This window comes from Vollenhovia emeryi, unplaced genomic scaffold (assembly GCF_000949405.1).
Source record: "Vollenhovia emeryi isolate VEMERY1.0 unplaced genomic scaffold, V.emery_V1.0 DF939214.1, whole genome shotgun sequence".
NCBI lineage: Eukaryota > Metazoa > Arthropoda > Insecta > Hymenoptera > Formicidae > Vollenhovia > Vollenhovia emeryi.
In genome coordinates this window covers 169,147-192,837 of record NW_011967152.1, presented here as the reverse complement: position 1 = coordinate 192,837, position 23,691 = coordinate 169,147, and the positions used below count along the sequence as shown (strand labels likewise).

General features: G+C 37.1%; 4 protein-coding genes across 7 annotated transcripts in view; 2 read left to right on the top strand and 2 right to left on the bottom strand.

Moving 5' to 3' along the window:
• Positions 1 to 8,897, top strand: part of LOC105561026 (cyclin-dependent kinase 4-like) — a 19,827-nt gene extending 10,930 nt beyond the window's left edge. For all 4 annotated transcript variants that reach the window (XM_012010648.1, XM_012010646.1, XM_012010649.1 and 1 more), the window contains exons 2-5: positions 5,988 to 6,679; positions 6,769 to 7,128; positions 7,374 to 7,534; positions 7,627 to 8,897. In XM_012010648.1, coding sequence (XP_011866038.1) covers positions 6,008 to 6,679; positions 6,769 to 7,128; positions 7,374 to 7,534; positions 7,627 to 7,849 — 1,416 coding nt within the window. In that variant the 5' untranslated portion in view covers positions 5,988 to 6,007 and the 3' untranslated portion in view covers positions 7,850 to 8,897. The remainder of the gene's footprint in view (positions 1 to 5,987; positions 6,680 to 6,768; positions 7,129 to 7,373; positions 7,535 to 7,626) is intronic.
• Positions 8,898 to 9,174: 277 nt separating this feature from the next.
• LOC105561025 (histidine triad nucleotide-binding protein 1) lies at positions 9,175 to 10,374 on the top strand. The gene is made up of 2 exons (XM_012010645.1): positions 9,175 to 9,544; positions 10,021 to 10,374. Exons 1-2 carry the CDS (start codon positions 9,341 to 9,343, stop codon positions 10,288 to 10,290), a joined length of 474 nt encoding a protein of 157 aa, XP_011866035.1. The 5' UTR covers positions 9,175 to 9,340; the 3' UTR covers positions 10,291 to 10,374.
• A 914-nt stretch (positions 10,375 to 11,288) lies between these two features.
• Positions 11,289 to 13,314, bottom strand: LOC105561024 (dihydrofolate reductase). The gene is made up of 5 exons (XM_012010644.1): positions 12,581 to 13,314; positions 12,350 to 12,505; positions 12,159 to 12,276; positions 11,619 to 11,728; positions 11,289 to 11,540 (listed from the first exon to the last, which is right to left on the bottom strand). The coding sequence occupies exons 1-5, from the start codon at positions 12,721 to 12,723 to the stop codon at positions 11,465 to 11,467; spliced, it is 603 nt and encodes a 200-aa protein (XP_011866034.1). The 5' UTR covers positions 12,724 to 13,314; the 3' UTR covers positions 11,289 to 11,464.
• Positions 13,315 to 21,239: 7,925 nt separating this feature from the next.
• LOC105561023 (chymotrypsin inhibitor-like) lies at positions 21,240 to 22,722 on the bottom strand. The gene is made up of 3 exons (XM_012010643.1): positions 22,559 to 22,722; positions 21,908 to 22,005; positions 21,240 to 21,583 (listed from the first exon to the last, which is right to left on the bottom strand). Exons 1-3 carry the CDS (start codon positions 22,608 to 22,610, stop codon positions 21,503 to 21,505), a joined length of 231 nt encoding a protein of 76 aa, XP_011866033.1. The 5' UTR covers positions 22,611 to 22,722; the 3' UTR covers positions 21,240 to 21,502.
• Between the last annotated feature and the right edge of the window lie 969 nt (positions 22,723 to 23,691).

Here is a 23,691-nt window from a genome sequence, read left to right as displayed (position 1 = left end):
AGAGCAGGAGGAAGATACTCATTGCTCGCCAACGTGGTGAACATTTTACAATAGCAGTACCTATGTTTTATACTAAAACATGCATAACTCTGTAGCTCAAACTTCTACGAATTTATTTGAATGCTCATCTTATGTTTGTAGTGTAATCGTTTTTCTGATTGCTAGATTCGATCGAATCGCACCATCTATAATTACAATTTTTTATTTTATTTGAAACAGCTTTTTGACAAAGGAGTAATCTTGTGTATTCCTTTTATCTTTACTCTCATTACGAAGTTGTAGCGCTGGATGCCCGGATTGAGATAAGATAATCTTGCGTTTAGAGTGATTGACCTCCTTTGTGCAGTCCCGAAGTTAATGGAGACTCGATCGAGAATCGTAAGATAACGCAAACTTCGAGATTTTTAACAAAGTGAAATCGGCGTAACATTTTTGTTGAGATTTAACAGATTTAGGACCGGTTTTTTCAACCTTTCGGTAAGTTAACTAATGGTTAAATTATACGTCTATCTTTGTCTAATTTGAAGGAAAAACAAAGATATACGTGTGATTTAATTATTAGTTAACTTACCAAGAGATTCGAACAACCGACCCTTAAGGTCCCGAATTTGCAAAGAAATAACTTGCAAAGTAATTTAGCTAAATTTCAGTAGCTAGTTTGAATTTAAGTAAAAGACTAATCGTTTTGTTGCCATAGCTAGAAGAAGGTTATTTATAGACGTAAAATACCTTCATTGCAAGGTGCAATTTTATTGATTGAAAAGAATAGCTCACTCTTTAACACGAGCAATTAGGGAAGTGGCAGCTAGTTCGTTTGCAAACGCAAATATTAATATTTTAACACATAATAATATGTGTAAATAATATTTCACGTGTAATAATAGTACAGCGAATTATATTGTTACGTGTAATAATATTTTTAACGTGTTTTACACGTAATATTTCGTCTAACATAGCACACTTTAACATTTTTCTTTTTTTTAGAACTTTCAGTCGGTCAATTTTAATTTAATCAGTCTTATTTTGCACGTATTAACGTAAAGAATAAACTGTAGAAATTTGAAACAATTCTCACATAAATGATTTTACGAAATAACTACCTTAAGCGTTTACGGATCGTTCTCTGCCACCTTACGACTCCGATGGGAAACAAACTCCCTATGGTGTAACGTGACGCGATATTTGCTGAGGGCATCATTACCCTCTTTCTCGTTTTCTCGAGATATGCAAAGATTGTAGCGAGAGATTTAAACGGAATATTTTCTCTAATAAGCGTAACTTTTTTTAATAGCCTCGTCCGTTCCATTCTTTTTTTAATTTCCGCTTGATATTATTTTCCACCTTTTCATGTCTTACATCTCGAGGTACTTAGACACGTATAAAGTAAATTCGTACCATTTAAATTAACGCTGACGTATATAAATCGGGACGTTGCCCGCCGTTGCATCGTTTCTTTCAATTTCGGATCTATTTATACATGGAAATTTTGTCGAGTGTGTAACCGTCGTGTGTACTTCGCCGAGCAATACGATAAGAAGATTGAGTAACTCGACATTCCGACGTTCGAGAGTTCTTACGTTATCTAATTTGCCAGCGGAAGTCGTGTTTTTCCAAGACGAGCACTACTTTACATCTCGACGCCGAGTCGAGTCGATACGTCAACGCGTACGTCTCAGTTTAGTCAAGACGGTTAAGTCAAGATTCAGTTAAATACTCTTTCCGTGCTCTCCCTTTGGTGTCCTCTCTCGTATGCGGCTGTTTATCTAGCACGAATACTTTTCGAGTTATCAGTTTTCCCGTGGAGCGTTTCCCACCGCTTATCTACTACGTCAACTTTCTCGGACCGTTCTCGTCCTTTTTATGTGACCCTGGATACGACAATGTGGAAGAATATCGTATCCTCTCCTGCGCCTCGCAATAGCGAGAGAGCAGAAAAGATTCTGCGGACAATAAAACGGAGACCTCTCGGAGAGGCATCTATTGTGTGTATGTGTGTGTGTGTGTGTGTGTGTGTGTGTTCCGTTCAAACGCTCAAAGTGCCCAAAGAATACTTTGCGGCAAACCTTTCGCTGCTACGCAATATTTTCCAGCGTAAATGGCAACTTTTGGAAATTCGCACGATCGATGAATTTATTAGAAGTCAAAAGTATTGCAGCACAAGATATCGCAGCCTTGTGTTGTAAAATGAAATGGAAAGTTCTTTGCAGTGATAAAACACCGCTCTTTTTGTTTTTTAAATGATTTTAGAGACTCGCGGGAGAAAGCGAATGTTCTTTGTACGATTACCATCCAAATTATCTACTTGCATTAATAAAAAATGACACACGATGATGCGAAATGTTAGTATTTCCCTTGAGTTTCCCCTATGTTCCAACAACATGTGCAAAGTACGCAGATACTATTTACAAATGCATTGCATTGCCAGCGAAAATGAATTGACGGCACCACTGCGTTCACTAATAGAAATGAATACGAACGAAAAGTAATTATAAAGACGGGCGGGGTACACGTCTGCATCTTCTCGAAAGGTGTTTGAAAAAAAAAGTATTGCTAGACTGTGCTTTATCGACTTCGCTGTTTCTCCTTCTTGTCCAACACGAAACCGTGGAAACATCTGCCTCTTCCAGGAAGGTGGTCTTGAGATAATGTCGTATGAAAATGCGCTCTGTACATACGAAGTTGCTCGGTCGCCCCCAGAAACGAAGACACGTTCTTCTCCAATTCCGTGAATTGCCCTACACGTTTCCCTCTCTGCCCCCCTTTCGCTTCTTTACGACAGATCTCGCCCTCTGGAATTTTCCCACAACGACCCCTTGAAACTTACGGGGGCATCTCTTTTCCTTCTCTCGCCCGGCATTGCGAAAAAAATTTTCGCGATGTGGAAGTCGGCTTTTTTCTTTCGTGCGTTCGTCTCGCTCTTTCCTTCCTTCCGCTCGGAATTCCGCTTGAGAATTTCTTATCGCAAGCGGAAGTTGATAGAAGAATTTAATCAAAGCCCCGAGAGAGAGAGAGAGAGAGAGAGAGAGAGAGAGAGAGAGTACATCCGCTTGCGGGGCGTTTCTTCTCTAAAACTATCAATATCGGTCATTCGACATTACGTCTGCATTAACATTCATAGCCATAACATTTTATTAATACGATCATTATTCAACTAATGCTATTTCTAGCAATGTAGATTAACTTTAATCTCGGTTCAACTCACTTTTATCTTTTTCTAAGGCCTGGTTTCACCAAACGTCGCTTAATCTTAGTTTAATTCATGTTTGTCCCTTTCTAAAGTTGGAAAGAGACAAAGAACGAATTAAGTTAAGCTTAAAGTTAAACAACGTTGGTGAAACCGGGCCTTCTCAGAGCCTTATGCCCTTTTCTACCAACGCGGATTAACTTTGATCACGGTTTAACTTACTTTTTATCTTTTTCTAGTTTCGGGAATTGGAAAAGATAAAAACTTAGTTAAACAGGGATTTTTATTAATCTGCATTGCTAGAAGTGGGCATTTGGAAAGAGACGAAAGGTAACCCGAGATTAACGTTAATCTAAGCACTGGTAGATATGGACATAAATGCGACAGAATCAAATTATCTCGTGACGTACAAGAATATATTTGTGATTGATGTGTGGCGAAGGCTCCAATATAGGAACAAAACCGATGTGGCGAAACGTTCGCCAGTGTGAGTCAGAAACGCTAGTTTGTGATATTAAATCAATGGCATTGTATTATCTATACCCGGTCGTCTTTTCCCATAGCCTATCATCGAGGCTAGCGTCTAAAGACGGCCATGTGCCGCTAAGAAATTACAACGTGATAACAACGCATAGTTTATTATTTCCTCTGGACGAAGGCGGGCGTCTTTTTTTCGGCATCCGGCTATTTAAACCATTTAAATTATGCCACACGGATCTCCCCTATCGTGGCTTCGTATCTCTTCGCGGCCCAATATCTCTAACTTCCTCTCTCGTTCGACCCGGTCGTCACAGTTTTCCGCGCTAATCAAGTCGACGTATTCGCAGAAGTGTGAGACATCATTCATAATTATCAGTTTACGTAGCTCGCAACCAAGATCAATTTCGAACATAAAAACAGATAGCCATCAAGTGTCACGAAATGAACGTCATGACGATAAACAACCACTTGTCAGGTATGAGCTGCTCTCCAATTATATTGCAAAAGACAGCGAAGAATTCAGGATTCTGCGGTTTCGAAAGAAAATAGCCTGATGATCCGGTGAGACACGAATGATGTATTTCTTCTTTTTGTGGATTTCCGTCAGTCAAGGTTCAGTATCGTGATTTAACCGATATTTTTCACGATGATAAACAACGACTTGTTAGGCCTTGATCTACTCTCCAATTTTTACGTATTGCAAAAGACAGCGAAAAATTCAGGATTCCGAGGTTTCGAAAGAAAATAGCGTACTGGTCCGGTGAGACATGACTGATGTATTTCTTCTTTTTGTGGATTTCCGTCAGTCAAGGTTCAATACCGTAGTTTAAACCGATATTTTTCGCGCAACCAATTACTGTCGCTGGACCCGAGCGAGGAAGACAAAGGGCAAGGACCCCGGGTGGGGTTTAAGGCCTCCCTTGCGTTCACAAGATGTTCTGGAAAGCCGACGATGAGGCCGGCATAGCCGGGCTATTATATGAGCGCAGGTGTCGGTGCAGATGTCGCGTAGCAGACGGCCACGATCGCACGTCCCGCTTGCGGTACCGTCTCGAAATTTTAATAAAACGCTAGCGAAAGAGAGAAGCAAGCCGGGCATTTGCCTGACGATACGCGAACCCGGGTGTCGCGAGCACGACTGTACAAATATCTCGTTTTCGCGCAGATCTCTCCGCGTAGATCTTAATGCGGATCTGTCATGGATCTCGTAGACGATCAGTAAGGATTGTAATTAACGAGCAAAAATAATACCCGTCGAAAAATTCGGGCTTAATTCTGAGGCTTTAGCTGTTTGTTTCTGAATAATTGTCGCTTATTATTGTGTTTACGATTGGAAAATAAATTATAATAAATATCTATATAGTTGTTATACTAAAGTATATACGTACAGGATAATACAAATTTCTGTTAAATTCTGCCTAGCAAAAAAATTGCAGCTTATTGAAATCGATACAGTTCTCGTGGCATAGGAAATTTATGTTTACGTTTGTATGCCACGTCTGCAACGCGAAACTGTTGAGCTCTATCGAATTACACGTCTCAACTTATGCCTGAATCATTATCTTTAAAGAATGTCGATTTACAAACTCAAAGCAAAGATTAGAAGAATTATAAGAAGATTTTACCTACGTTATTTATTTACGTTACTGCTTTTATTTTAATAAATGTGGTTGTGAATTTGTCCACAAATATTTTCCTATTTACTCATGTCATTTTACTGCGCTTGATGGAAAATTACTTAAAAACTTTTTGAAAATACCCTGCCGGAAATAATTGTACAAAAATATAAAATATACTACAAAACTATAAAATATAACTGCCAGAATCTAAGAAATTCTACGTAAATATAAAAAGTGTTATGAAAATCAACATGAAAATGCTAGAATTGGAACACTTTTGTTAATTTTTGTAATATTCTACAAGTAAGCAGATGTTTTCATTCTTTAAGATTTTGTTGTTTCTCAAATTTTTAAAACTAGTAACGTTTTGTACTAATTTTTACAAAATTGTACATTTTCATGAAATATTATACTTGCAATAATTTTTTTATTTGAACATTGTAATTTGTGGTACCATTTCGTAGATATTTTTACAAAAACATAAATGTTTCAACGAGGATATAAAAATTTCTACAAATTTCTATTTTAAGTCAATTTTTCTAATTATTTATAGACATTTTTTTCCGCCCTAGGATACCCTAGAAATACCGCCTTAAAAATTCGAAATACAAGAGTCGGGCAGAACTACAAGTCTTCTTTTTTCTCGTTTAAGAAATTTCCGTGTTTTATTACTTCCATCGATAATAAGACGAAACTTTTTTCAGGTAGAAGTCGAGATGTTGTGATGGCTGGTAGGTCGCGACGTTCGAGCACAGAGCTCGAACCAGATTTATCGACGCCAACTACCCCAAAGAGACCCAAGCAATCCGAAGCCTCGTCCGAATCGTCCGGAGAGGAGCATCTAACGGAAGTGGAAAGTGCCGAGGCGCCGACGACAAGTGAGGTATCTCCTCAGGCGGAGGTTGCGCTCGTCCGGAAAGAGGACAAACGATCCTCAGATGTTACGGAACAAGCGGGAACGTCGAAACAATCGGTTCTGATCGGTGAAACGTCCCCGAAATCGACCCGCACGGATCTCCCCGAACGAGAGAGCGGTGCCGCGCCGATCGCGGCGGAAGCAATCCCGAGTACCTCGGGGGAAGAACAGCCCGGCACGTGGAAATTCATTGTGATGAAGTACAGCGATCAGGGCGAGCTGTCTGGCCCTTCTGGAAAGAGACCAGAGGAGACGACGGTACAAAGTTTCTTGCTGCGCGAACACGCGTCGTTCGAGGATCTCTCCCTTATCGGGAACGGCGCTTACGGGACGGTGTACAAAGCTAAGGATAAGACCAGCGGTCAAATCGTCGCGCTTAAGAAAGTCAGGATACCTCTGACGGAAGACGGTCTGCCTACTTCCACGCTGAGGGAGATTGCCGCCCTGAAGTCGCTCGAACGATACGAACACCCGCACATTGTAAGATACCTTTCAATCGTAATGCAATTTTTCTTTAGTTAATAAATATTTATTTATTGATTATGTTGTACGTTTGCTCGTTTACCCAGGTCAGATTATTGGATGTCTGCCAAGGAGATTATCTTGATTTACCGTCGGTTGATGGTGGACGATCCGAAAGGCTGGACCGCGGTCTCACCCTCTGGTTGGTGTTTGAACACGTGGAAAGAGATCTCGCTTCGTACATAGCTCATTGCCGGAGTAGCTCGCCGCGATCGAGCATCCCGCCGTATCTCGTGAGGCAAATGTCGAAAGAGATACTCTATGGGGTAGAGTTCCTACATAGCCATAGGATAATGCACAGAGACTTGAAGCCGCAAAACCTTTTGGTAACGCGGGAAGGAACGATCAAGATCGCGGATTTCGGTCTGGCCAAGACTTACGACTTTGAGATGAGATTAACTTCCGTGGTACGTGGATGTCGCATACAACGTATTACTAATTCGCACTTGTCGGCCACACATATCTGAACAAATTATATTTTGAATTGTCGCACGAAAATACCGTGCCATTTAAAATTTAAATTGAGCTTATTTGTATCACAATCTCCTCTTTAACGAGATTAAAGCGATGTAAAAATATTATTAATTTATGCATATATAGCCATTGGTAAAATTTGATATTGATAGACCCTCGTGATATTTCGTACATCTAGGTTGTAACCCAATGGTATCGAGCACCCGAAGTACTTTTAGGATGTTCCTATGCTACTCCTGTAGACGTTTGGTCTGTCGGATGCATACTGGCAGAACTTTGCAAGCTACAACCGTTATTCCCAGGTACTAGCGAGGGTGATCAACTGGACAGGATTTTCGAGTGAGTATACCTTCTGTTCTTTTACCTCCCGAATAAAATCTGCATCCCCTGATATTCTTCTACATCATACATTTCGCGCCCTTCCGTTTCAGAGTTTTGGGTACTCCGTCGCAGCAGGCGTGGCCGGAGAATGTATCGCTCAATTGGACAGCTTTCCCGTACAGACCACCCAAATCTCTCGGTGCAATAATACCAGATCTCAATGAACATGGATTAGACTTAGTAAGGAGTATGCTCATGTTTGATCCTCATAGTCGTATAACTGCAGCTCAAGCCGTAAGACACCGATACTTTTCCGAGGAGGACGTACAATGACTGTTCCATAAGTTATCTAGACTTATTGCTGGATTAACTGGCAAACCCAGACTGACGTAATTATATTCAAGAAGATAAGTATATATGACATTCAAGCGTCCACAGTATAAAAGATTTAAGTACACACGTAGAATTACTAGTAACACGTTGATTATTAAATATCTAATAATCCGAGTATTAGCAATCACTCGTGCGTATAAATGCTACATAATTATTAATTCATTCAGCATTTAAATTTGTATTGAATAGTAGTCATTATCCCTTACTTTCATACAACCTGGCCTTGTGTAATTAAGTTGTTAACGGTAAAAATAATAAGCTAACGAGTTTGCGAAATAGGAGTATAAGTCATAATATTTAAGTTAATTTATCCTACGTATACCTTTATGTACAATGTAAAGACGAGACGATTATTATTATTATTTTTGATATGTTATTTATTTACATAATAATGTCTCTTAATGTTTCAGCCAGTCGTCTTTTTATAACATTATACAATATTATGACATGATTTATACCTCTCAGTAATTCTTTTTTTTTTTGTTTATTTCACAGCAGTTATTACTTAGCAGTTAATAGTTTAATTGTATGCACAACATTTATATTACTTACGTAAGATACGCATAGCTGCGGCGTAAATCCTATTAGAAATACAAAAGCGATTAATGCACATACCCTTTTAGTTTTACGGTTCGATGCGAAATTAGTGTAAATCTAAGGTAACGCTATGTATATTTTTTACAAGTAGAATTACTTTTCTAAGACTGGGGCCTTTGCGACCCGTTAGGGAATGATTTAAGGATCTTCCGGAGAAAACCAGAAAGCGCACTGCCATTATACTTTTGTATGTACCACGAGCCATTGCAATCATTAATAGCGTATTTTTACTAATGTACAATATCGACGATACGTGTATAAAGCAATAAGTTACAATATTTATGTACCTTTAGGATGCATTATTGTGTTAAGAATGTCGAAAATGGATAAGCGCATTATTAAGAGAAGACTGTCCTACGAAATAAAAGTTTTGTAGTTTTATCATGCAAAACTCTGGTCTGTGAGCAATCTGCACGCGGTATATCCCTTCTCGACTCTTTGCAATCGTGAAGAAATATAGAAAGAGCGGTCGTTTAATTATAGCAAATTCGGTTGCTTATACGCTAGTGCGCACTGAGTGCACAACTAAGGCCTGTTTACCGGCAATTCTTATATTAAAGATCGTCTTAAATATCTCTTGAAATATTTCGTAGTCGGTAAAATTTGCTATTAGTTTTTGGACTTCCAGCAGTCTTCGGATTTGAAACTCGCGCCTCGAGATCTCGATCGCGGCTGCGATGGACGCGTATCGTAACGATCTTCGGGCCGTAATAAAATGGAACCTAGAAGTCGAAAGAAAGCCTCATAACGCGCGCACGTTTAACACGAAGTTAACGACAGGCACATTACTGATTTTGTCACAAAATCACGACGACGACGTCATCGATTTTCAACATGAGGCTGCTGTCGAATGTCGTCGCGAATGCGCGCAAGCATCTGGCGGTTGGTGGCAACCTGCCGGTTGTCTGCTCCGCCAGTCGCAGGAAAATGGCGACCGAGGTGGAGAAGGCACAGGCCGCCGCGCCGGAAGGCGACACGATATTTGGGAAAATGATACGCAAGGAGATCCCGTGCAACTTTATTCACGAGGACAGCCAGGTAAGCCGCGGCGTGGCACGCGAGGATCGCATCTCTTTGTCGAATTACACGACGAATCCACCTTGCCGGCGTCATTCGGACACGGTCTGCATCAGACTCGTTGCCGAAAGTGTTAAACGTTATCTTGCACACGATTGCCTCGCTACGGGAGGCCTAGCTAACATAAACGCTGCAAATATGTTCCTACGAGTATATTAGAAGTTGATTTGTATTATGTATGTCCATCTATTCATCAAGTATTGCACTTAAACTTGCGTGTACAGTAAAATCTAATTATTTAAAATGACTTGATATTTACTGTTTTGCTGCTTATAATTGTTATATAACCGTAGTTGCTTGAGTCTATCGAGATAGGCTGATGGCAGAGAACGATCCGTAAACACGTTTTTCTTCAATAAGGATTACATTCAGTGGTTGTCGTTTGACGCGATGCTGATATAAATATTGACTTACTAAATGTATCTTATGATTTGCAGTGTGTCGCTTTTGACGATATAAATCCTCAAGCGCCCGTGCACTTCCTGGTGATTCCACGCAAGCCGATTGCGCAGCTCTCGAAAGCTCAAGATAAGGACGAGCCGTTGCTCGGTCACCTAATGAACGTCGCTCATAAAATTGCGAAACAAAAAGGCCTGACAAACGGATTTCGCTTAGTTGTCAACGACGGGAAACACGGAGCGCAGTCTGTGTACCATTTACATCTGCACGTTCTTGGTGGTCGACAGTTAGAGTGGCCGCCCGGTTAACATGTTTATACGCTTAAATATATAAACGTGGTTTTCGTAAAGTCTCTACTTTCTATTAATAAAGTGTTGATAAACGTAAAAGAATATGATTAAAGGGGCTATTGCATAATATAACATAGACACAGTGCCAGCTAAAATCATGTGTCACCTTTCGATTTTTTGAGCACAACTAGTTTTAAAGTGCACGAATGAAAGATTCGAAAACCGTGCGTTGTATTTCAGTATATTTTGTCCAATTTCATTACCCTTCATGTACAAGATGTACAAGTTATCAGGCGTCTACTGTAAAATTTTGAGTATCTTCGATGCATTTTGACAATAGTGATCAGAAAACCTGTGAAGGTGATGTAATTTTGGCCGGTGCTGCTGTACATCCTTGGCCAAAAATATTTGCCACCCACGTGAAACCTCAATAACTTGGAATTATTTTACATTCAGGGTAAATAAACAGTACCAGTTGATGACTCAGTCTTTTTATAACGATTTATGGTGTACCTCGCAGTACTATGAGGACATTTCACTATTTTTGCGATTTGTATCTTATTTTTCTTTCCTCAAAAAGTAATTGTATTTTCAGACGCTTAGCTAGATCCAATTCGCACGTTTTTGGCATTTTGATAGCAAAATGATATTCTTTAGAGTAAGCCACTATAATTTGGAAATCGTTAGGCAATGTGTAAAATATGAGCAAAATTCAAGTTTATCACTGTAAACGTTTCACGACTTCTTGCATATTTATGATGTGATGCTTTGTTTAGGTTACTCAGTTTAGCGTGCCGATACGTAACTATGAGGCTTGTTTTCTGTTCCTGCACTGGTGAACTAGTGCAGTAAGCTAGAATGAGAAAAAATATACTTGTCTTACTCCAATTTATTGCACTAGTTCATCAGTGCAGGAACAGAAAACAAACCTATGGAAAATAGTTGATTAGAGTCGAAAGAAGTTACATTTCTAAGAATTGAGGGGTGGCAAATACTTTTGGCCAAGTCTGTATATATAAATTACTATCAATATATATTTATTATGCGTTTATATATTTTTTATATTACAGAGACCATAATTGACAACGTCAATAATATCTCGCGATAGGTATTCCGTTTTTACAGACGCAAAAGATACATTTATAAAAATAGTCCCATTCATTTATAGTTCGGCTGGAAGTGGCTCTACTGTTTATCTTCTCTCATACACTTCATATACAAATTCAATTCCATTTTCTTCCTGTGTACCTTGTGGCACCGCTGGATCTCTGGAATTGTTATTAGCTATTAAAAAGTGGCAATAATGAATGCGAAACGTCAAACTAACGCAAAGAATCAATACTCACTCGATTAACACGAAGTCGTTCGGGATTGGCGGGAAGAACGTATCACATTGAAATTTTTTCTTTATACGCGTCAAATACAATCGTCCAAAGTGCGAAGATTCCATAGCGCTCTAATATGAAATTAAATACAATATTTGTTATATACAGGATATTGCCAATATCTACGCCTTTATTACAATGCTAGATCTGTGTTTTTTTAGTCACTATGCTTTCTTAAAGTTTTTTCTCCTTCGAGTACACGTTTCACGTTAAAGCCTAATCTACATGTGCTCTCTGCATCCAGAAACACTCCATTTTATATAAACAAATCGAACGCTTAACAAGTTTGTCGACAATGTACGATTGTACAGTGTATAATTTATTATCCATTTACGCAAATTTTTTAAACATATCTATTGACTACAAAATAGAATGTTTTTAAATGCAAAGTGCATTGTAGATTAGGCTTAAATGTAGAACACTTATTATATCGTGTCTAAAAAGGACAGACCTAGTCTCTCAAAATGCGCGTAGATTACGTTAATTTGTCGTACAAGGTACCTTGTACACGCTACTTCCTCCTATCACCCATATTCTTTCCACTTGATTCTGCATTCCCGAAATCACATCAAGAGCGTGCGGTATACTCTTGCACGCTATCGCCTCGTCCCCGTAATCCCTAAAATCAATGTGCAATCTATTGCTTTCTGAGGAATTAATTGTTTTTCTTATCTTATTACACCTCTAATTACAGAGATTGCGATGTTAACACCATGTTTATACGGTCCTTCAGAGGCCGATATTTGCTGGGAATGCACTCCCACGTGCGCCGGCCCATAAGCACGACGTTCCTTTTATTTTTGTCCTTTGTGTCAGTCGTCATGCGCGTGAAGAACGCCATTTCCGTCCTACGTGCGAATTACTTGGTTCAAATCTACCCTCGAATTCAGTCGCGTATGCCATTTAATTATTAATAATCTTACTTTAAACGCCAAGGTAAATCGCCGTTTGCGCCAATGCCCATATTTTCGCATGCTGCGGCGATCAATTCCAATTCGGATGGCATGTTGAGATGCGCTCTCGAGTAAATTCGATGCAACAATCCTAGACCACGCGATGGTACCATTAAATTTCCGTTCGTTAAAAACAAATCGCGATGAGTAAAAGGTTTTATCTGCAGTTTTGTTGTCCCGTTTAGGGAAAGTTTTTATTTGACGTAGGAAAAGACTGCGAGATATTAATATGGATCTTTCAGTGTACTAGGAACTTTAAAAAAGCCTTCACTCAGATTTGTATCAGCGATTACAAATTGTAATGCAGTCGCTTTAATTTCTATATTATCAGGTTCGAAGGATAACGATTTCCTTTCACTTTGTCAATGCCAATTGAAACAAACCGCTGTAACTCGAGAAGTCATCTTAAAAAGTTGCTTTATTTCTCTAGTTATATTTGTTAATTTATTGTATAACTACAGAAAATTCGTTAATTGTATATAATATTTTAGGCAATTGATTTTTTACTCGTGAAAGTTAAACACCTTTACTTCAATTCTTGATTTCGAGATATTTTCTCAGTTATACTAAAACTTTTTACAGAAAATGTTGACATACGCAAATACTTTGTATTACCCAGTGAACACCGAGCATCAATTATATTGCATTTATGTTACAATTTCTCACTCAACAATGTAAATGTGAAGGCTGGTCTACAATACATGGAGTAAGCTGGAGTAAGGAGTAGGAGTAAGGAAATAAATCCATTTTATTTCTTACTCCTACTTCAGCTCTTAGGCTTACTCCCGGTGAATCAAAATGCCATCAATCAGTGTTACAATTATTTTAAAAATCATGCCCGTATTTCAGCTTCCTTACACCAAAAGCTAGAAGTTAGGGCTCTCCCTTACTTCTTACTCCACGCTTACTCCACGTATTGTAGACCATGCATAAAGCGTCGTCTACAATAACCGGCGTAAGCGTGGAGTAAGAAGTAAGAGCAGGCGTAAGAGAGCTACTTCCGGTTTAATAGAGCTGGAGTAAGGGCGTAAGCGAAATGAATTATTTTTATTTCTTACGCCTACTCTTACTCTTACGCCTTTTCACGCATGCCTACAACACCTACTTCACCGTATTGTAGATTGAGTCGGCGTAAACAGCTTACGCCAAAAACGTTACTCCTACTTTTACTTCTTACTCCACGCTTACGCCGGTTATTGTAGACGACGCTTAAGAGAACTACTTCTGGTTTAAGAGAGCTGGAGTAAGGGCGTAAGCGAAATGAATTATTTTCAGGAGGAAAACTCAGTTACGCCAAAAACGTTACTCCTACTCTTACTTCTTACTCCACGCTTACGCCGGTTATTGTAGACGACGCTTTAAAAAGAGATGTTACCGGCGCGAATGTCGTTAATATCGAACAGTTGAGGCCTCTTTTCCGCGATGCTTTTCTCGAAGCGTGGTGTGCTTCACTTTTCTTTTAGATTCATCGTAAATGAAGATTTGCAATTTAGAAATATACATTTGTATACACCAACTATTCAGGTAAAAATCTCTAATCTTAGTAATTAGAATTTAAGTAACAACGATTTTTGTTTCAAAACATTTTCTTGATTAAACAGAATTAACAGAAATAAATCACTAATTTAATCAATACCAATAAGTCCACGGAATGATACGCAAAACGTAGTAACAGTCACGGAACAAAGTAATGTAAAATATTAAGTATGGATTTTTCCATTTCGTAGGCGGGACAACGAACTCTCAACGTTTTTGTTGTTTTTCACTCGGCGCGGTATCGTACGACGTTACGCGGGCCAATGTTTACCTGAAGGTCGCCGCGCTATCACTCGCTCGCCGAACTTTCGAGCCGGTAGGCAGTGGCGAGAGTCGCTCCGTGCGTGGTATTACTTTTGCGTTATCGGTTTCCAAAACTCGATCGCGATGAACGTAGGGATAAAACGCTATTGATTTGTACACCTTTATCAGTAACAAGTAACGTTCCTCGAGTAATTATTAAGTTTCTACAAGTTGTAATGAGAAACGATTTGCATGTTGAGGCGACGGCTCTTTATCAACGTATACGTATCTTTCGCGAGACACTCATCTAAAGAATGTAAACCGTGGTACTTTGTCGCGGTTACATCTCGTTTACGCACCGTGCTTTTAACTATCAATTTCGTGTAATCTGTAATCGTGTAATTGCGATTATCCATTTTCGGGAAAAGAGAGAAATTTGCACGACTTCGGTGTTTGCGCTGTAATTCGCTCTGTCGTTCTTCGCAACTCGAACGGGCGGGAAGTAAAGAAAGTCGCTCACTGCACGTCGTTACATTATGTAAATGTAATCGAAAATTATCTCAATTAATTGTTGCAATTAATAGCAACTGTTTATCGCTGAAAATTTCGTTCACATAATTTATTTCGAGAATTAGATTGAATGATAAAGGTTGTAAAATATCGTTTCGTTGAAGACTAATAACTTCTTCTTTACCGCAGTTTATGTTTCCGATGCTCGCGTTACGTTTTATATCGCCAATTCAAAAGTGACTTATCCATTGTCCTATTCTTCCGAATCAGTAATGCAAGTTGTTAGTTTGAGTAATTTGTATGATAGAGAGTCATGCGATCTTTGTTAATAATAATATTTCGTGCGTCTCGCGGTATTTCACATCGCGTACGGGAGTGCCCGAAATTTCGCGCGATCGATGATTTTCGCGAGTGAGTGTTGTGTGAGTGCAACAAGGAAATCTGAGAGGAGGAGGAGGTCCAGGAGGCATCGGGCAACAGCGGAGAAATCGGTAAGGTGAGTGTCTTACATTTTTATGTTATTTGCTACTTGTGCAAGATTTTATCTGTTCTGCGTTTTTATTTTATTTATTCAAATAATTCGAACGAGGATTCGAATAAGTGTTAGAGACAAAACCATATTTTGTGAGTTTATATTTAAAAGGAAGACTTTTCAGTATTCTATATCATTATTTTAATAAATACCTATTTTAAAAAATATAAAATATAAAGTATATTTAATACAATAATTTTGATTTTACATAATTAGCCTATAATAATCATAATACATATTTGTATTTTTACAGTTTAACATATACAGTTAGCGATGTACAACTCTGCTGTTGCGAATCGTATCAGTGAGTGATAAATTATTTTTTACTTTAAAGTGACGTTGCGCATACAATTATTTATTTGCACGTATACAAATTCTTAAAAATATACAATAATCAACTACAAATTGCGCGCGCGAAGCGCGCGTTTTGTCATTTCTAGTTTTATATAAAATTATGGTGTAAAGTTATATATGATTTTTCATCATTCACGATATAAATTAATATCTGTAGCACATATACACATATAGTTTATCGTCTGCTATCGATGAGGTGTTTCGATGGTGAAAGCGCTCTCTCTTTTTCTGTCTCTCGGTTTTTATTTCTATCCTCCTCATATATCTTTTTCCCCACTCTCTGCCATGCTTTTCTTTGTGCGAGGCTAATATTTTAATAATTTTTCATACAGAGAGGAAAGCTCTATTATGAGATAGGATTATAATATGAGATAGGATTATAATATGAGATGGTAGGTTTTCGACATCCAAATTCAACCATAAATCTTGTTTTCGCAACGATTACATGATCTAACAATCAATTTACCACTAAACAGATTTCACTCCGAGGGCAATAAATTCATGATGGAACCAACAAATGACGTCTATTAATTTAGTAGCAGAAACTCCGCTATCTCGTATTAGGAGTCTATCTCATAATAGGGAACTTTCCTCCTCTACTCCTTTACAATTAATATCAATAATGATAACGTTCTTATCCGAAGGCACTGAAAGAGACCGATGTTTCTTGTCGATTGAGTGCATCAATAAAGCATTTTAAACAATACGCTGTTTTCTTTGTGCACATAGACCATAAATGCACTATCTCGCGACCGTGCCCCTTTCCATGAACCGACAGTTCACGAGAGAGCTTAAACGCAATCAGGGCGAGAGCCACGACGGGGGGTATGAGAAAAGAGTATGAAAGCGGCGCGAAATTCATGACTGATTTATATACATATGTCGCGAACGGGTCGCATTTTAATTGCTATATAAATATCTGGGCGTGAATATCCACGATCGCAGTCACGGTCCAATTTCATTATGGAATTTAATGCCCGCGGCGTATCGATAAAATGTCGTAGGTACCTGCCCAACGATTCGCCGTTTTGCGCTTATTTTTAAACCATTCCTAAATAATACTGCGGAACGGGTTTCGGAACACGCAAAATTGCTAGAATAAAGATAAAATATGTGACTTAATAAGCACGATAGTGACATAAAAGTGTTGTAGAGTTTAAGTAGTACTTAACTTAAGTAGTAGAGTTTAGGTTTAAGTACTATATTTTATATCAACCTGATGATACGATTTTTAACTTTCGTTAAAAGAATATATATTTTTTAAGGGAAAAACTTTAGTTGCTGAACAAATTACCATTAAACTCAAGTGTCTATTTGCTAATATGTAAACATGAACTGTATTTTTACTGTTATTTCTTGACATTATTTTCTAGCGTCACGTAACTCCCTCTAAATTAAATTAAATTTTATCGGCGGTTGAGGATAAATATCTTATTAATATGCTTCTACCGACTGTTCGTCAAGTTCAACGTTCGAAAATACTAACGAAGTTTATTGTGGAATTGGTATGCCTGCCGACTGGTTTGCCAGTTCGCGTTGGCGCTTTCCTGGTCGTCTTCATTAAGGCGTAATTATTTCGCCGTGATGTTCTTCAATCAAACACAAGTGCAGACAATTGTGGCAGGCAAGCACGATAATTATGTAAGAGAGAATGTATTTTCAAGCACAATGCTCTTTAGAAGCATAATTTCAATTTTTGTTGTCAATACAACCCTTTAATAGAAAGTAACAAAAATAAAGCATCAAATTGCAGATGCTATATATGGAATTACACATTTGCATATAAATTCCATGCCTCACATTTCGTGAAATACTTTGGATTAGACTAGACTACATTGCTTACATCTCGTTAAATATTAAAATCTATAAGTATGAAGTTCCTCATTATTTACTTGTTTCTACTATTTCTGCTATTTCTCTATGTAGAGTTGTATCTTCAGGCTAAGGCTCCAATCATTTATAATACATCACTTTCCGTATCTCTCGGATAATTTGTTTAAAACTTCTGTTACAATCTGTGTACACACGAAATTTTCCATCCACCACTCATCAGATATCCCGTTAGTCAGCCGTTATCTTTTTAACGAATATAGATTACGCTTATCTGTTGAAAATATTGTCATCGATTCTTAGTTTCACATACGGTAGTCAGCTTTCCAGACGATTGTCTGTATATAAGACACACGATCGAATCGCGGAGATTTGTGGATTCCATTATGAAACTTTTCGATTTACGTAAATTCGGATCCATGGTAGACCTCGATTGGGTTGCAATGCTCGGAATAGATTAAATCTTCGTGGAGAAATGGGGCGATCGGGTGCAATGTATCAAGTCCCCCAGGCTTTTCATCTCGGAAGAGACGTGTCTTTTTATCTTTAAATCATTTTCCCGTGCTACACGTCAGCGGGGATTAAAGTTTCATTCGAGCCTGCAATTTCATTTAGATTTACTCATCTGTGTTTCATTCGTGATTAATTTAGTACTGTGTTTTATCGACACGAGATGATAAGAAAGATAATCGTGATATTTAATCTACTTGGCTTTCTCTCTGTATGCATGCAATTTTTCGCTAGATTAGTTAAGGAAATCTGTACAAACATCGCGTGGCATAAAAATGAGATGGAATACAATTTAAAACACGCCCCAAATCATGAATACATAATAAAATGGCGATGCCAATTAAGTACTGTTAATGTTTCGCGTAACTTACTTTTCTATCATACAAATTATTATATACACCAATTACATTGTACAAGCTACAATTAAATAACAATGCGATTATATTCGATTTTTCCGACGTATACGATCCACGAGAACAATCGATCGCATGATTTACGTGCGAATGGTTTGGAAATTATCTTCCTCTCGCAGCAGAGAGTCTTCTGCATTGAAAGCTCGTTCCTGCCCCCACCGAGTGACGGCGCGTCGACAACAGACCGGCTACGCGAAATGTTTTCCCTTCGCCATCCTCGAACGCCGTATTGTCTCTGCGCGGTCGACATTCGGCTTTATCAGTCCGGCATATTGAATCGACCGACCGGAAACGCGGTAGCCGAATATGCCTCGAGTTTCCTCTTCTTCCCCTTCGTCCTTGTCGATCGCCCACCACCCCGTGCTTCCCTCTAAAACTGACGATTCAGACCTCTCCGAGGGTTCTCGACCATACGATTCGAGATGTTGGCGATGGGGCGATGGCCACGCGCGCCGACCACGGTATTTGTCGAATGTCAAATATCTGCTCCGAAGGAACGAACTGGGATATTGCGCCATTGTTCGTCATACGTTGGATGTTTGTCCCGTTTAGGGTAGTGCACGTGAAAAAAAATCGATATGACACAACATGATACCGGTGTATTAACCGATACAGCCTCCGAAGATTCAGTGGCATTAATAATATAGCGAGACCTCGTTAAAATCTTCCTGACAATGGTTGCTAAATGCACCTTTTCGATAAGTTATCGCTCGCGTCTCTCTGCGCCTATGCATCTTGACAGTGATATGTGTCGCTGTAAAACTGACTCAGTCTCTCTATATCGGAAATCACTTCGTAGATTAGATTATTTATTAATACGCCAGTAGGAATAGTTCGTGAGTTTCTCATCTGCCTGTGAATCGCGTAATAACGCGCTTGCTTAATTCTATTAATGACAGATTGCCTTACGGCAGGGTTCAGTTTTCTGGGCTGTCGGTCGGGAAGTGGAGGAGCTATATGACGAGGGTATAAGATGCCTGAGATATTAACTACGTCCTTAATTAATAAAGACATCCGGTCATGTGACTAATCCGATTTTAGGATTGAAACCTATATTAAATTACAGAATCTCGATATGATATTACCGTTACGATCTCTATTTTTTCTATTAATGTTCTACTGCTATTAATGCATGTCTTCAATTCGATATTTAACTTCTATCTCCACGTGACTTTTATTTTTTCATGCAAATAATAACAATATTAAAATGTTGCCAAATCGCGTTACTTTTTGAATTGATATGATATGTAAATTGCTGTCTCGCGGTTGTATAAAATGATTAATGAAAGTGTGGTAGCGTGTCGTACCCAGAGTACATATGTAAATTAGCACATGATTCTCACGCCAGATATGATGAGAAAAACATAGATATTAAAGTTTCATCAACGGCACGTCATTCGTAGAAAGCAATGCCTATTTACAATAGAATCATACTTTAATGATATTAAAATTTTTTTCTACACAGTGCATTAATTAATTTGAAATATTCGACCACGGTCCATGTAGGTATATATCTACGTAACGAAGTTAATCATATTGACGTGTAATCACGTCGACATGCATGGTATCGTCATCGAAATGTAATATCACTTTCATCAGAATGATCACGTCATGCGTTTTTTGTCAACATCGTTTCAAACCAATGTGTGTCATTCGTAACATACCTTTTTTCGGAATTTATCCGTGTGCAATGCAAAAATGCGCTGACCGAGATTATAGAGTGCCAATTATCTGCAAGACGCGTATCTGCACTGTTATCTGGATTTTCTTGCAATCATAAAGTAGAAATACAATAAATATATTGTATTATGCAATATTTCCGTACGTTTTGTCATGAAAGACGGAATTAAATATTTATGGAAATTACAGATATCAGACATAATCTGATAACATGCGATTAAAAATAGCAAAATATCTTGAATATTAATTTTTAATGTTATTACAATCCGATTTTTGTTCATTGTTTGGTTGGTTATTAATAATTTAATAATTTTTCTTCATTTAAAATAATAATGAAGGACAGAAACAGAAAAGGGGGGGGGAGCGCAGAAAGAGAGAGAGAGAGAGACAAAAGGTGTAGATAGAGAGAGACAGGGAGAGACAGGGAAAGAAAAAGGGGGGGAGGAAGGAGGACGGACGGGAGAGATGTATATAAACTTTCATATTGTCATGTAGGTCACACATATGTTTACATTTTATAAAGATATTTTACTGTTATGTTTTAAAATTGTAAGAAAATTATAATTTTTAGTGATATTTTATTCAATACATAATGGACTACAAAACATAAAAATCAGCGACAACCGAAAGATTAAACACTTACAGTCGTTAGAAGTCTAGTTTACGTTATATATACATATATATAATACATATATGTATGTGTGAATTCAGTAAAATGCTAAGTTTTCCCTGAGTTTTTTTATTGATATATATATTTTCAGTATCTTCCGCTGAATATTAATATTATATAAAATATTTTCAAATAACTATATATACTTACAATTAGTAACTAAACTTATTATTTACTGTTTTTAGATTTTTACAAAGTTAAGAAAATAATTATTGTTTTAACATTATAAGCATATTATTTTATATGTTTCATAACATTAAAACATGTAATAATTTGATAGATTTGATATTAAGAAGGTTTGTAAAAAGTCACGGATATGTAAGGTTTTAGAATACGATAAATAATAAATAATTTTATAAACATTAAACATTTTTTATTAAAAATATGAAATGTAGTTTGTCAATGTTACTAAATTAAACAATTCAGTAATACATGAGTAATATAATTTTTCAGTAAACAACTTTAAACATTTGTGTAACAAGTTATGTATGTAAACATTTGTATGTAAACATTTGTGTCACCAATCTACGAAAAGACTTTCAATTAAAGATCGATTGGATTCATGTATTATTTTAGAAATCCTGTACTCGTTCGAAAATCATTTTTCTGACGGATTAGCAATTTTGCGTAAGTACACACTCATTTGCCGTATTTCGTACATATCCCTCTACACATTCGCATCCAGGAAGACAGGCCTATAAAACAAAGTAAAACAATAATATAATATATAATATAATATATTTTATTTTATTATAATATTATTATAATAAAATAAAATAAAAAATAAAACGTACAAAAGTATTATTTAAGTAAAATTAATTAAAATATATTATAAATTTCATTTACTAAAAATATGCATAATTTTAAACTAAACTACCAATTTTCAAAAACTGATTGAGTCAGGTACTTCTTTTGTCTACATGAAGAAAGAAAATCTTGTGTTAAAATATATCTATATTTAATGAAAATATTAAAAAATTTTTTAATATATTTTTTTCATTAGAGGATGCAATACTAACCAGTGTACAGACTTTAGGTGTTGGATTTTGGCAGGTAGGTGGACACGTTGTGCCACAGTTAGTGAATACTTCATTTTCACTGCACTTTATCGCAGCATCTATGCAAATATAGTTAATTTAAGCGCTAATTATTATATCCTTTACGCAATACGTTTTTATAAAAGAAATATTATATAAAATATTCTTAGTTTCCCTCTTCCTGTCTCTAATATTCCATAAATATTTCTGAAGCAAGTTCTATAAAACGGCTGCTAGCGTTCTTGCTGTCAGCAAAAAGTTTATCATTCTATATTTATAATATTTATACGATTATACAATTCTATTGTTAGATTAATATAAAATCTATCTGTTGTTAGATTAATATAAAAAATGTTTTGTTTTATTAAATTCTGTATTATGAATAAACTTATTTCTGTAATTGCAAATACGGAGTTTTTTGAAAGGAATATAGCGAAGTCAGTGGCTATGCTCTCATTTGGACTTCGTTACTTCTCCCGTTTTACTTAACAAATAGAATTTATGAATTATTATTACAAGATCTTTTGCATCAATTTAATACTTGCACACTCTTACTTATCACGACAAAATTTCACCATTCACAAGTAAAATTTCGATATTTAACAATTTTGTTAATTATTATATCGAACTTACCGATGACAGCAACTGCTACGATGAGGAAGAGGAAAGCTACGACGCGGGCCATGCTTGTGTCTTTGAATTCGTGTTGCTTTCACTCGAACAACTCAGGACAGACTGATGATAGCCGTCCCACTGAGCTCTTATATATGATGATGCGTGGCCTTCGCGACCAGTTGTTTCTCGAGATAGATACTTACTTCCTTCTTTTTCTCGATGAACTCATCTTACAGTTTCGTACGTGACTATTGGCTCGGCGTTTCGGGCCGCTATCGAAACGCGTGAGATGAATTTTTAATGTGATTGTCTATCGCTAAGCTTGCAATCTAACCCCAATTTAGAAACAGATGTTTTGGACTTATGAAACCAAGTGTTTGATAATATAAAGTAAATTCAATGTTGAATCTAGTATTAATAGTTTTCCCTGCGTGACAATCGCGCATATGAGAATGGAAGTCTTATTTTTATCCCCAATATATTTTATTAAGTTTACATATATATAGTCTATGGTTAAGTCAATTATCATTTATAATTATTAATCTTTGAATATTAATTATTAATTATTTATTAATGATTGTCGATTATAATTTTCTTTACAAATTTCTATGTGTGATATTAAAAGGTAAAAGGTTAAAATTTAAAGTTAAAAATTTAAAGCTAAAAAATGCAAATACAATATTATTTTAATCGAAAATAATATAAGGTATGTAAATTTATTCAGTCACTTATCTTCCATTCAAAGATTTCGGCAAGGCTTGAAGATACAGTCTCGTTAACGAGGTCGACAATATCTCTCGGAGTGACCTCTGCTACTTGAATTTGGGATTTGTTCCCATTATACATATATCGTGTTTCTGAGAAACACATAATGCTATTTACAGAGATTTACATGCTTCTTTATATCAACCATTTAATTCCAATACGTTATGGATAAAAATGAATGAAACGTGTTGTAAAGCTTTTAAGGGGATGCTGGAGTGATTCTGCACTTTTGCACCTTTCTAACCTAAAAACTGTCAGTTCACGGAAACATTTGTGTAATATACAAATTAAATGGCTTACCTGTACAGATCGAAAGCAGCTTGCTATTCCGGCCAAATGAAAGAACAATATGGCATCACTGAAACTAAGTTTGTAAGCCTAATAAA